Genomic DNA, 13,826 nt, shown 5'->3' with positions numbered 1-13,826 from the left:
CGTGGAGTGAAGGCTTCACAAAACGACTAAGCAGACGGAGGATCCGTCCTCTTCACCAGCCATGCAGCAAAAGCCAGCTGGTGTTCCATTCGAAGTTTGGGGGAGGGATTTCCAGATCTTTACTCAGTCATTGGTTCATATTTTATTCTATTAACATGTTTCTTGCTGCTAATGCTTCCGACACCTTTTAGCCCCCCCTACCGATCTTGGCCGGAGCTGTCGAAACCACGCCTATAGGGCTCCACAATTGGTCCACAAAGCGTAAAATCGGCAATCAAGCGGGCTTGGTTCATTAGTGTCGGGACCCAGGGAGGAGGGACATGTTAGACAGTCACAATTCCAAAGTGGTCAGAGCAAGACCTCTCAATTCGAACTCAGTACATAGAACTATATCCGAGTAAAGAGTGATTTTATTTTTCCGAAAGTTACTTGAGTGGATAAGAAGTGAAGCCCAGCTCTGCTCTCGAAGTGCCGATGCCGTCTCTTTGACGGATATTATCACGGTGCTGTGTGGGAACAGAGCATCAGGAGTAGCAGTGCACTTCCTCCCTCGGTCTGTTGGAGACGTCTGAGATCCATTCGCTCTTGGTTACGCACGCGAAACTAATTTTATATTTCTGCTCAAATACGACATCTGTCTTTTGGATACACACACCAATACTTCTACTGAGAGTGGACATAATATCATATAATAATTTTACATCGATTTTTTGGATGCACCGATGAGAGATCCAGTTTACACAGGGACTGCCATGGCTTATCACCCTTTCCACGCTCACCGGCCGGCCGACTTTCCTATGTCAGCCTTCCTTGCAGCTGCACAGCCTTCCTTCTTTCATGGACTTACGCTGTCTCACGGCGCTCTTTCCAAACCCCTAACCGACCATGCTCTCTCTGGAGCCGCGGAAGCGGGACTCCACGCGGCGTTGGGTCATCACCACCAAGTAGCTCATCTCCGCTCCCTCAAGAGCTTGGAGCCGGAGGAAGAGGTGGAGGACGACCCAAAAGTCACTCTGGAGGCCAAAGATTTATGGGACCAATTTCACAAAATAGGAACCGAGATGGTTATTACGAAATCAGGAAGGTAAGGACCTTTATTTACTGTTACGTGTGCATATTATAGGCGATCTTATAATCAGGCACTGCCGCGTAAGTTAATTTTATTAGGAAATGGTCATAAATGTCAAACGATAGTCATATTCTCGATCAAGTAATAGTAATCCGAAAGGTGGTGTCGCTTAATATATAAATATATACATACATATATATATAAACATACATATATACATACATACATATATATGAGTGATGTAGTATATATATATATATATATATTGTATAAACACTGCAATGGCATAGATGTATAAACACATTGGGCCTATAGAGGTGGGCCTAACATGAGAAATAGACTAATTACCAAATTCAATCAATCAACCAATGCATTCATGTGTCGAAACAAATGTGTTTGAAGAGGGAAAAGGTTAAGTGGTTTGGTTGGGTTGTAGAAGTTTTGTGCTGAATTCAAAGGCCTAGCCTTAGAAATCTTGGTGTAGCCTACATCCCGCTTGGTTTCCTCAGTGTTTTTGATCATCTTCATTACTCTCGTTTTACTCTATTGCAGGAGGATGTTTCCCCCATTCAAAGTTCGCGTCAATGGCGTTGATAAGAAAGCCAAGTATATCCTCCTTATGGATATAGTCTCTGCTGACGACTGCCGCTACAAGTTCCACAACTCGCGTTGGATGGTAGCTGGGAAAGCCGACCCGGAGATGCCCAAACGAATGTACATCCATCCGGACAGCCCTGCCACAGGAGAGCAGTGGATGGCGAAGCCTGTTGCTTTTAATAAACTGAAGTTGACGAATAATATATCGGACAAGCATGGATTTGTAAGTATTTTGTTGATTTAATTTGATGATGTGTCGATGAAAGATATTAATTAGGCTTTTTAGTAAAACTAACCTCGGCTATTGAAAACGGTTCAATGGTGAGACGCAATCAATCAATGCATATTATAATGACGTACCTATGCCTAGAATAATACATATGTAATGTCGTTGGAGGGTATAACGTCAGTTGATCCGTGTTTTAACCTTTATTGATAAACAACAACAATGCCTAGAATATCACACAAATATGTGTAGCACTGTATTAATCCACCATGCATCTCCAAAATCCGTTTTAAGGCTCAACAACAGTGGTTGAGATTTTATTTATTATTTTTAAAAGTATTACATTCGTGGTATGTTTTGGTGCATGTCAAAGTATGGGATGAAATCAAGTATAGCGTAGAACCAGGTCAAAGACAAGAGGACAGACTTTTTCTATCTCTTGTATTGATTTTGTGAGCCTCTTCAGGCGACCTTATGCGACTAGTTCAACCTTTTTTAGTACGACGCTATGCATTGAGCTCAAGAGGGAAATGCATAGATGTTTGATCCCAACGTGTTTCATTTCAGTGCAATTTGGACAGTAATATTGCAAGAAGGACACGTGGAAATGTTAGCAGATACTCGCTCAATGCTTACATGCAAGAGCAATAACAACTAAGTATCCCAAATGCTTTCCAATGGGTTATTTCCCATGTCGCCATATATGCCAGTGTTTTGAATATGATTTGAAAACAGTTTTGATTTTACGGTATTGTGATAAAGTCATTCAGTTATTGATGCCTGCTATTGTCGTTTTTCTCATGTCTAGTGCAGGTTATGCAAATACAAATTATGCAAGTGTTACAATAGCTGTTAATTGCATAACCATGTTTAGGCTATGCCTTTATGAAAAGTTCTTGACACGTTTTAAGATATGTTGCAAATGCTGTAAAACATTTGAGAAAAGTTTACATAAATGCATAATCCCACGTATCCGTGTTATATAGGCCTGGCAACATGTAATAACAACAGCAATAGGCGAATAATAAGGCATAATCATAATTGTGATACATTCTTACAAATAACAAGTTCCACAATAGAAGCAGGATGGTAGACACATACTCGGCCCCAATGCAAAACATTCGGTCAGTCTTCATTGTCAGTAGGCTTATAAACGCTCGAAATAGTTAACCAACTTTTGTCATAGGCCTACGTTTGTTAAGTCAAATCATGGTTTAAGGAAATCGTCGGCCTTAATAATGCATTATTAAACACGGTGTGTGTCTTTCTTTTCTTTCTCAGACTATCCTGAATTCGATGCATAAATACCAGCCCAGGTTTCATATCGTGAGGGCCAACGACATTCTGAAGCTCCCTTACAGCACCTTCCGGACATATGTTTTTCCAGAGACAGATTTTATCGGTGTCACTGCATATCAGAATGACAAGGTAAGCTTCACTAGAAAGTGTGTGCGCGTGTTGTTTCATGGTTTCACAGTTGTATAAGTTCTCAAAAATCTAAATATAATGGGGATATCATATGTTTTAAACATTTGGACCAGTCTGTTATCTGGACTTTGTTGGAATTTTTACTTAATAACCAAATTATGTTGATTTTATTAGAGTACATGTTGAAGTGGCCTGGTGGCTTGATGGTAAGCTTGTGTAAAGTTTATGATACAGAGTCACAATCGATTAGAATGCACTTATCTTCACAGTGTCCTCGGGCATGGAGACTCCAAAGCGTTTCTGAACAATCAAAGCATGAAATCCACAAAGGCAAAGCATGAACACATCTTGGAAAGACTCAAAAGGACAGACGAAAATGAATATATGAACGGATAGTATTGTTCCTAAATGAACAAGGCCACTTAGGCCAGTGTAGGTGTGCAATGAATGATTAAAAAGTAGCATTCAGAATTTGAGAAAATTACATAAGCGTATACTAGTCGAAATGTTAGGCATACAACTTTCCTTTAATTAAGAAGAATTATGAATAATTGATCAGCTTTAGTAATTACACGTCATCAACAGAGATGCTTGTCTTGCCTCTCCAGAGTGCACGAGCTAACAAACGCAGCAGTCCCCAGCACCATACACTTGCTATTGTCACTTACAATTATTATTCCATCAATAACGCCTGTTGAACCAATGGCATTAGTATTATTAGTGGTAGTAGGCCAAGCAATTTAAGAATAGTTCCATGGTGCTTTTCCATGTAATGCATTTTCCTTTTTTAAGGATGCCATTGTTGATTGCCATGCACTCTCGTTTTCTCTACAGATCACACAGCTCAAAATTGATCACAACCCCTTTGCCAAAGGGTTCAGAGACACGGGAAATGGACGACGAGAAAAGAGGTATATTATTTTCTTCGATATTGAATTGAGAAAAATATGACCCTGAAAATATGATCATGAGTTGAAAATAAATGTCTCATTGGGACAACACTAATTAGCAGACCGAGCAATACTATGTAGTAGACTGCTTGCATGATCAAAACTGATTCGATCACACAATACAGATGCATTAACTAATCTCAGTTCGGTCTGCAGGAAGCAGTTAACCCTTCCATCGCTGCGCATGTATGAGAACCGGGAACTCAAAGGGGACCGGGACTGTGCCGACTCCGATGACTCCTCCTGTGAACAAACCACTGGAAGGGATTCGGTTCATTCTACGCTGGGACCTGCTACCAGTCCACTGAGGTTCAACCGAACCAGTCGAGGTAAGTCTTCTCATTAAGCACGTCTTTACATTAATTTGCATGTCCACTAATTGGTCCTTTTGAAGATGCCAGTAATTTAATAAGGCTTGATAAATAAAAATGGCCACAAACCAGAAGGTATGTTGTTATTATGTGTCATTAAGCTGAGCAGAATGTTTTCTGAGTGATTTACAATTGAATGAGAGAGAAAAAATAACTATATTTGTTAGAGAAGATAAGAAGAAAAAAGAACAGAGGATAAATGGAGAAATCTGCGTGCTGTGTGATCTTAGTTGCGGTAGGCTATTGGTTTAGGGACAAGTTATAAACCTTTGGTAGAACAGGAATAACAATAGCATACAGGATTATGTCTTTATCCACGGTATACTATTTCACGTATCCAGGGGCACAAGTTTGGTTTTAGAAGTGGGGGGGGGGGCATAACATTTATTTTTAATAAAAATAAAAAAATTCAGTGGGATAAACACTCCAAACGGCCTACCCGACCTCTTGGGGGCGTACGCATGGTCCTAAAGCAAACCATTGCCTCGTTTTGTATCAAATTCCAATAATAAAACGGGGGGGATAAAATGAAATTTCAGAATGTGGGGGGGACATGTTTCCCCTGTCCCAAGTGAAAGTTGCGCCCCTGCACGTATCCATTGCTCTATAAAACATGTAGGCTAGGCCTCATGCATCATCAGCGTGACAAATGCGCCATCTACTGACAGGTTCATAAAACATTCAGTCCCTTGATTACTGTAGTATGCATGGTATTCAGATCTTTATTCGATAGTTACGCATTAGATAAGCAACCAAGCACTAAACGATGGCCTAGTTCAACTGCGAAAGCTTTATAGAACGACTTTAAACAAAACGTATGCCAATCTTACCAATGAACCATGCATTTTTATGCGCGGGAAGAGAAGTGGTTAGGAAATGAATGTTAACACTAAATCACGACTTCTTCCTTGAAATAATATATAAGATAATGCCACGCATGTGCTAGTTGTGATTTTAAATGGTTGTAGCACACTGGAAGCTATGCCCAGGCTACTCACATAGCCTATAGTTATGTTTTGTGTCATATGGGTAGCCTATAAATTACTGTAGGTGTTTTAATCACATTATGTTATTTTCTATAATTTCATTTCGATATTTTAATGGAAGTGTGGAATAATGTTTTACAGGCGACAAGAACTGCACTGATAGCGATCAGGAGCTTGAGCCACAAGAGGAGCGCACCATCGCAGCCAGCAGCCCCGGGCCTGAACCAGCCTCTCCTTTCAGTCCTAAAGGCGATGACAGCGTGAGAGATAGGCCGCTGCTGGAAAAGAAGAGCGACTACCTGGTTTCAAGGAAAGAGAGCGACTCTGTATTCAGTATTCGAAATCTTGAAAAGGACAAGTTAGATCATAAGCACCGCAAAGAGACGGAACCTACAAAGAACGACACGGAAAGTGGGGGCATCAGTGGGGTTAACGATGGGTTTTCTCCTCTGATGGTACAGACGGAGAGCCCATCACACTTCAGCGCGAGTCACCTGCAGAGTCTGGCCCTTTCCGGTTTGCACAGTCAACAGTTCTTTAACCCTTTGAATATGGGACAAATGTTGTTCCACCCCGGACAGTTTTCGATGGCACCAGGGGCATTCTCCAACATGGGCATGGGGCATCTGTTGGCCTCTATGTCCGGAGCTAATGGCCTGGAAAACGGAGGTCTCTCCTCTCAAAGTGCGGGCCCTAGTCCCTTCCCGTTCCACCTGTCACAGCACATGCTAGCGTCTCAGGTAAACATTTACTTCAACTCTAATATAGGCTACAGAGGCTACATATAGTCCCAATAATAGTAATATCTTCTTAACAACAAAGTAGCCTACATTATGTAGCCTATGTCAATCAAATGTATTTATAAAGCTCTTCTTACATCAGCTGATGTCACAAAGTGCTGTACAGAAACCCAGCCTAAAACCCCAAACAGCAATATAGGTGTAGAAGCACGTGTATTTTTTTATTTTATTTTTTTATTCAGTGAGATAAACACTCCAAACGACCTACCCGACCTCTTGGAGGCTACGCATGGTCCTAAAGCAAACCATTGCCTCGTTTTGTATCACATTCCAATAATAAAACTGGGGGGATAAACACTATAGTCTATTTCTATACGTTTTCATGCACAAACTTCTGCAATTAAAACATATTTTTAGAATCACTTTCAAGTGCATTCATAATAAATTATTTCAGTAATCCTATGATCAATTTAATGTAGATTTATGACTATATAGTTTCACTAGAGAATGACCAAAGGCTACTTTATTGGGCTTTTCGAAACAAAATTGGGATCTTGTGCATGCTTTTTTCGATTTAATTGAGTACATGATAATATACTTTTTTGTTATGAATAGATATAGGCCTACTTTTTGTAATCGTATTAGATGAGAATATTTTAATAGCCTATAGCACAGTTGTCGTCTAAACATCAGAGACTGAGAGACAAAAATGCAACTACTAATCCAAGAAGTACGACAGGCCTGGAATTCTGTTTGTATAGCATTTGTACATGTATAATAACGCCATTATTTTTTCAACACAGGGAATTTCGATTCCTCCTTTTGGAGGATTGTTCCCGTATCCATACAACTACATGGCAGCTGCTGCTGCGGCCTCGGCCCTCCCCAACTGCACTGCAGCCTCCACATTGGGCAGAAACCATTTCCTCACCACCTCCCGACAACGGCTGCGATTCAACCCTTATCAGATGCCCACGTCTGTTCCTCCAAGCACAAACCTGCTCACCACAGGGCTGCCGGGCAATTTAAACGCAACATCCGACCTGTCCAAATCAGGCAGCAGAGAAACAAGTCCTGTATCCGAGCACCACAGACAGAAAGCGTCCAGCCAGAGCACGGCATCCCCCAAGACATCTGTGAAGGATTCCACTAACCAACTGATAAATATACAGAGGCTGGTCAGAGGACTGGAAAAACACAGAGGAATGTCTCCTGCCATTGACTCTCAAAAGTGACGAAAACCACCTGTTTAATCAAGGTGTCTTTGACGTCATTATGTCGGATTATATACACAGTTGTGCTGAGAGTTAGATGGGCGGGTGATGTGGGCTGAAGAAGTGACCAACAAGGGAGTTCATCAAATGAGATACAATATTGGTGATATAGATCCCTTGTTTTAACGTCAATGTATAACTGTGTATGGAGAAAATCTAGGCCCCTGAAGGAAACATATGATGTTGGGGCGGTTCGGTAGACTATTGATAAGGAAAAAGCTACATCCCAAAAATACATTACAATAGATGTCAAAAGGGATGAAAAGTGAGACGGCCGGTTAAACTGATTTCTGAAGCTGTTTTGGAAAAACGTTCGTAACTCATAATATGAACGATTGATCTGATTTAATTATTTATGTTTCCAAGATCCTGTAAGTATCAAATAATACGCAACTTGTTATTAATTTATTCAAATCTGTACATTGGTGTGTATATACTACTTAGATTTCAACTTGTTGCATTTATAATTTCCCTTTTTACATGGAAATATAGGCTATTGTACATTAACACTATTTAGCGCTTGTTGTTACGAAACCGAATGAGTTTCAAATGTTTGTGATGCATTGCTGTTTATCCTGCCAGTGAGATGATATATGAAGGAAATGCGTGCCACCTGCAAACCTTTTTCATATGCTGTTGATGAAGCATTGTTTTGCGATATAACGCGCAGCACTGTGCAATTGGCAGGGAAAACTCAGGTTTCTTTTTCACCAGCACTGAAGACTATCAGAGGTAGCTGAATTGGCATCTTTTGTGCTGGTTTATTCGGGTAAATTAATATGCTTTTGTGGAGTTCCTCAGACTTTAAATAAAAATGTGTCCTTCAGATGTTGTTTTGTATCATTTGCTTCATTTGATTTGTGTATTGTTGAGCTTGCCTCGTGAAATAAGATATTTGAAAGTCTCGATTAAATTAAAACGTAATGCCTTACAGGTTCTGTTCCTTGATAACGAGAGCAAATATAATTTTTCTTTCAACAGTTTCTGCATGTAGAAATCAAATATTTTATTTTAAAGCATAGTGTCAACGGAAAGGCATAGCCCAATTTCGTTATCTTTCATAAGTGTTGACAACCATAACTGCATTAGTCAATCAAAGCGAACTTCTGACAAAATATAGAGTTTAAGTGGGTTATGATAAGAGTGTGCAATTAGTTAGTTTAAACAATATTTATAATTTTTGGAAGAATAAAAAATATGTTGATATTGTATTATTTTAAACCAGGTCCTTCTTTTAATGGCCAACATGTCCCTTTATTAACAGTAGGATATAACATTCGCATGTCAGGTTCAAAACTAGGTTTCAGTTATTTTGACATGACAAGTTTGATCAAAATCAAAGTTGTGTAATCCGTTTTTCTATAAAGGAAAAAATTACAACTTTTAATATTATGCCTTCTGTTATGAGTTAGCCTAGGCAATATATCTGCACTATTGTCTAGGCTTGATGTGCATTCCCGGCACAGGAAGTTGGTGGCACCTTAATTGGGGAAAACGGGCTCGTGGTAATGGCTGGAACAGAATGGGTGGAGTGGTATCAAACACATCAAACAATTGGTTCCCATGTGTTTGATGCCATCCATTCACTCCGTTCCAGCGATTATTATGAACCGCCCTCCCCCCAGCAGCCTCTTCTGATTCCCGGTAATACACTTCTGTCCCCGGTGGTCGGTTCGTACATAAAGCATCCTCCATTTAGACTGCAAAGGCATCATTTTCCTCCTTAATTAGCTGTAATGGTGAGAAGGTGGGAAAAAACGGGGGAAACATGCATACTTTCTTTATGAAACACAATTTTCCACCACCATGCTAGAGTGGCTAATGCCTAAGAACACTAAATCAAATCAAATTTATTTATATGGCCCTTTTTACATCAGTTGATATATCAAAGTGCTGTACAGAAACCCAGCCTAAAACCCCAAACAGCAAGCAATGCAGGTGTAGAAGCACGGTGGCTAGGAAAAAACTCCCTAGAAAGGCCAAAACCTAGGAAGAAACCTAGAGAGGAACCAGGCTATGAGGGGTGGCCAGTCCTCTTCTGGCTGTGCCGGGTGGAGATTATAACAGAACATGGCCAAGATGTTCAAATGTTCATAAATGACCAGCATGGTCAAATAATAATAATCACAGTAGTTGTTGAGGGTGCAACAAGTCAGCACCTCAGTTGTAAATGTCAGTTGGCTTTTCATAGCCAATCATTGAGAGAATCTCTACCGCTCCTGCTGTCTCTAGAGAGTTGAAAACAGCAGGTCTGGGACAGGTAGCACGGCCGGTGAACAGGTCAGGGTTCCATAGCCGCAGGCAGAACAGTTGAAACTGGAGCAGCAGCACGGCCAGGTGGACTGGGGACAGCAAAGAGTCATCATGCCAGGTAGTCCTGAGGCATGGTCCTAGGGCTCAGGTCCTCCGAGAGAGAGAAAGAAAGAAAGAAAGAAAGAAAGAATGAAAGAAAGAAAGAAAGAAAGAAAGAAAGAAAGAGAGAGAGAGAGAAAGAAAGAGAGAATTAGAGAGAGCATACTTAAATTCACACAGGACACCGGATAAGACAGGAGAAATACTCCAGATATAACAGACTGACCCAAGCCCCCCGACACATAAACTACTGCAGCATAAATACTGGAGGCTGAGACAGGAGGGGTCATGAGACACTGTGGCCCCATCCGATGATACCCCCGGACAGGGCCAAACAGGCAGAAACACTACTTGCTGATGTTGAGCCCTGTGTTCCGCTAAGGGTAATCAACAGACTGCTGCAACCTGATTGGCTGAACGCGATATGCAATTTCATGAATATTCATACATCTCGACATAGAACCGATCAGGTGATTGGTTGAGCCTTCTTGAGTGCGTGACGTCACACAGATGTTCTACAGAGCCTTCTCTTTATCTAGCTCGTGCCACCAGCATGAGCAGTTAGCACCGACCGAATGACTTGGTAAACTCAGCTTCATCTTGATCACTAAATTAATTGGGAAATTAATTAAAGTATAACCAGCTAGTTGATAATATATTTTAGTTTCATTGTCCAATCATAAAAAAAAACAAGCCAACTAATTGTTATTTGTACCTTTCCACAAATGGTCTGGTATGTGTTGCTTGATTTGAGCATGTTCAACCAAATGTATCAAAGAATAGGTCATGCGTCCACGATTAGTTAGTTGCTACTGCCTGGCCAGTGATCTAGCTAGCTACATTTCAGTAATTAGCTAGCCTCTTAAATGCGGTGGTCAGTAGATTAACTAAGTTGTCTGAAAACGAATTAGTTATTGTTGCCCGTGGTGTAATCATGTCTAACCAGTTGGCTAATGTAGCCTGTGTGCCCATGAGGTCCCAAGTCTACTACATGGCCAGTGTGAGCCAGCATGCTAGCTAGCCAGCTACATTTCAGTCAGTAGCTATCCTTCTAAATAGGGTAGTCACTGGATAAACTAGCTATAAGTTGAACATATTTGGCTGCAAACTAACTCGTAGCGTTGTTGTTGCCCATGGTGGAATCATATTTAACCCGCTGGCTCCTGAAGCCTATGAGCTCCGAGTCTAGCTTATGTTAGCCAGCTAGCATCACAAATTAGCTAGCTAGCTGCGCTCTTTCATAAGAAAATGGCTGATATGAATCAAACACTGTAGCTAGCAAGCAAGCTCCGTATTTACATGTTATGTTAACTGTCATTTAAGTTGGTGGTTACTACTGGTTTCAGATCCAAGGCAAGAGAAATTGTCATGTTTTGTGTTTGGTAAGGGCTCAGAATGACGTCACACACTCAAGAAGGCTCAACCAATCACCCGACTGGTTCTATGTCGAGACTCCTGAATATTCATGATATTGCCCCGCCTTCCTATGAAAGGAATTTTTGCATCCAGAACTAGTGTCCCTAGGCATTAGCCACTCCAGCATGGTGGTGGAAAATGTTGTTTCATAAAGAGAGTATGCATGTTTTCCCTGTTTTGTTACACTTTTTTGCCTTTAAAGCTAGTTAAGGAGGAAAATTATTCCTTTGCAGCCTGAATGGAGGATGCTTTATGTACGAGCCGGTCCACTGGGTACATGAGTGTATTACCGGGAATGCACATCAAGCCTACATGACAGTGCAGATCCAGAGCCCACTATCGGCTGCCTAGGCCAGTTATGGATATATAGAATCAATGACACATCTTAAAATGTCTCATTATAATCATGTTCAAATCAAATCACATTTTATTGGTTACATACACACGGTTAGCAGATGTTAATGCGAGTGAAGCGAAATGCTTGTGCTTCTAGTTCCGACAGTGCAGTAATATCTAACAAGTAATCTAACAATTCCCCAACAACTACCTAATACACACAAATCTAAGTAAAGGGATGGAATAAGCACATGTACATATACAGTGGGGAGAACAAGTATTTGATACACTGACAATTTTGCAGGTTTTCCTACTTACAAAGCATGTAGAGGTCTGTAATTTTTATCATAGGTACACTTCAACTGTGAGAGAAGGAATCTAAAACAAAAATCCAGAAAATCACATTGTATGATTTTTAATTAATTAATTTGCATTTTATTGCATGACATAAGTATTTGATACATCAGAAAAGCAGAACTGAATATTTGGTACAGAAACCTTAGTTTGCAATTACAGAGATCATACGTTTCCTGTAGTTCTTGACCAGGTTTGCACACACTGCAGCAGGGATTTTGGCCCACTCCTCCATACAGACCTTCTCCAGATCCTTCAGGTTTCGGGGCTGTCGCTGGGCAATACGGACTTTCGGCTCCCTCCAAAGATTTTCTATTGGGTTCAGGTCTGGAGACTGGCTAGGCCACTCCAGGACCTTGAGATGCTTCTTACGGAGCCACTCCTTAGTTGCCCTGGCTGTGTGTTTCGGGTCGTTGTCATGCTGGAAGACCCAGCCACGACCCATCTTCAATGCTCTTACTGAGGGAAGGAGGTTGTTGGTCAAGATCTCGCGATACATGGCCCCATCCATCCTCCCCTCAATACGGTGCAGTCGTCCTGTCCCCTTTGCAGAAAAGCATCCCCAAAGAATGATGTTTCCACCTCCATGCTTCACGGTTGGGATGGTGTTCTTGGGGTTGTACTCATCCTTCTATTCCTCCAAACACGGCGAGTGGAGTTTAGAGCAAATAGCTCTATTTTTGTCTCATCAGACCACATGACCTTCTCCCATTCCTCCTCTGGATCATCCAGATAGTCATTGGCAAACTTCAGACGGGCCTGGACATGCGCTGGCTTGAGCAGGGGGACCTTGCGTGCGCTGCAGGATTTTAATCCATGACGGCGTAGTGTGTTACTAATGGTTTTCTTTGAGACTGTGGTCCCAGCTCTCTTCAGGTCATTGACCAGGTCCTGCCGTGTAGTTCTGGGCTGATCCCTCACATTCCTCATGATCATTGATGCCCCACGAGGTGAGATCTTGCATGGAGCCCCAGACCGAGGGTGATTGACCGTCATCTTGAACTTCTTCCATTTTCTAATAATTGTGCCAACAGTTGTTGCCTTCTCACCAAGCTGCTTGGCTATTGTCCTGTAGCCCATCCCAGCCTTGTACAGGTCTACAATTTATCCCTGATGTCCTTACACAGCTCTCTGGTCTTGGCCATTGTGGAGAGGTTGGAGTCTGTTTGATTGAGTGTGTGGACAGGTGTCTTTTATACAGGTAACGAGTTCAAACAGGTGCAGTTAATACAGGTAATGAGTGGAGAACAGGAGGGCTTCTTAAAGAAAAACTAACAGGTCTGTGAGAGCCGGAATTCTTACTGGTTGGTAGGTGATCAAATACTTATGTCATGCAATAAAATGCAAATTAATTACTTAAAAATCATACAATGTGATTTTCTGGATTTTTGTTTTAGATTCCGTCTCTCACAGTTGAAGTGTACCTATGATAAAAATGACAGACCTCTACATGCTTTGTAAGTAGGAAAACCTGCAAAATCGGCAGTGTATCAAATACTTGTTCTCCCCACTGTAAATATATGGATGAGCGATGACCGAGCGGCATAGGCAAGATGCAATAGATGGCATAGAATACAGTATATACATATGAGATGAGTAATGCAAGATATGTAAACATTATTAAAGTGGCATTATTAAATTGACTAGTGATCCATTTATTAAAGTGGTCAATGATTTCGAGTCTGTATGTAGGCAGCAGCCTCTCTGTGTCAGTGATGGCTGTTTAA

At 41.2% G+C, this 13,826-nt stretch overlaps 1 protein-coding gene across 2 annotated transcripts; it reads left to right on the top strand.

Moving 5' to 3' along the window:
- Nucleotides 1-329: 329 nt before the first annotated feature.
- On the top strand, nt 330-8,467 carry LOC139535436 (T-box transcription factor TBX2b-like). 2 transcript variants are annotated; one of them, XM_071334847.1, is made up of 7 exons: nt 330-1,084; nt 1,622-1,889; nt 3,174-3,320; nt 4,155-4,231; nt 4,415-4,599; nt 5,769-6,367; nt 7,171-8,467. In XM_071334847.1, exons 1-7 carry the CDS (start codon nt 723-725, stop codon nt 7,600-7,602), a joined length of 2,070 nt encoding a protein of 689 aa, XP_071190948.1. In that variant the 5' UTR covers nt 330-722; the 3' UTR covers nt 7,603-8,467. The 2 variants fall into 2 exon arrangements, with proteins under 2 accessions (XP_071190948.1, XP_071190940.1); XM_071334839.1 differs by having other exon boundaries at nt 575-1,084; nt 4,427-4,599; nt 7,171-7,723.
- Nucleotides 8,468-13,826: the final 5,359 nt, after the last annotated feature.

This window comes from Salvelinus alpinus, chromosome 1 (assembly GCF_045679555.1).
Source record: "Salvelinus alpinus chromosome 1, SLU_Salpinus.1, whole genome shotgun sequence".
NCBI lineage: Eukaryota > Metazoa > Chordata > Actinopteri > Salmoniformes > Salmonidae > Salvelinus > Salvelinus alpinus.
The sequence above is the reverse complement of the archived record's forward strand: the minus strand, read 5'-3'. Positions and strand labels throughout refer to the sequence as shown.

What these genes read in the sequence shown, in the direction of transcription:
- LOC139535436 (XM_071334847.1), top strand. Translation starts at nt 723, where the DNA reads ATGAGAGATCCAGTTTACACAGGGACTGCCATGGCTTATCACCCTTTC. An exon ending in GTTATTACGAAATCAGGAAG is followed by an intron (nt 1,085 to 1,621) that starts GTAAGGACCTTT and finishes ACTCTATTGCAG; the next exon opens with GAGGATGTTTCCCCCATTCA. An exon ending in GTTCAACCGAACCAGTCGAG is followed by an intron (nt 4,600 to 5,768) that starts GTAAGTCTTCTC and finishes AATGTTTTACAG; the next exon opens with GCGACAAGAACTGCACTGAT.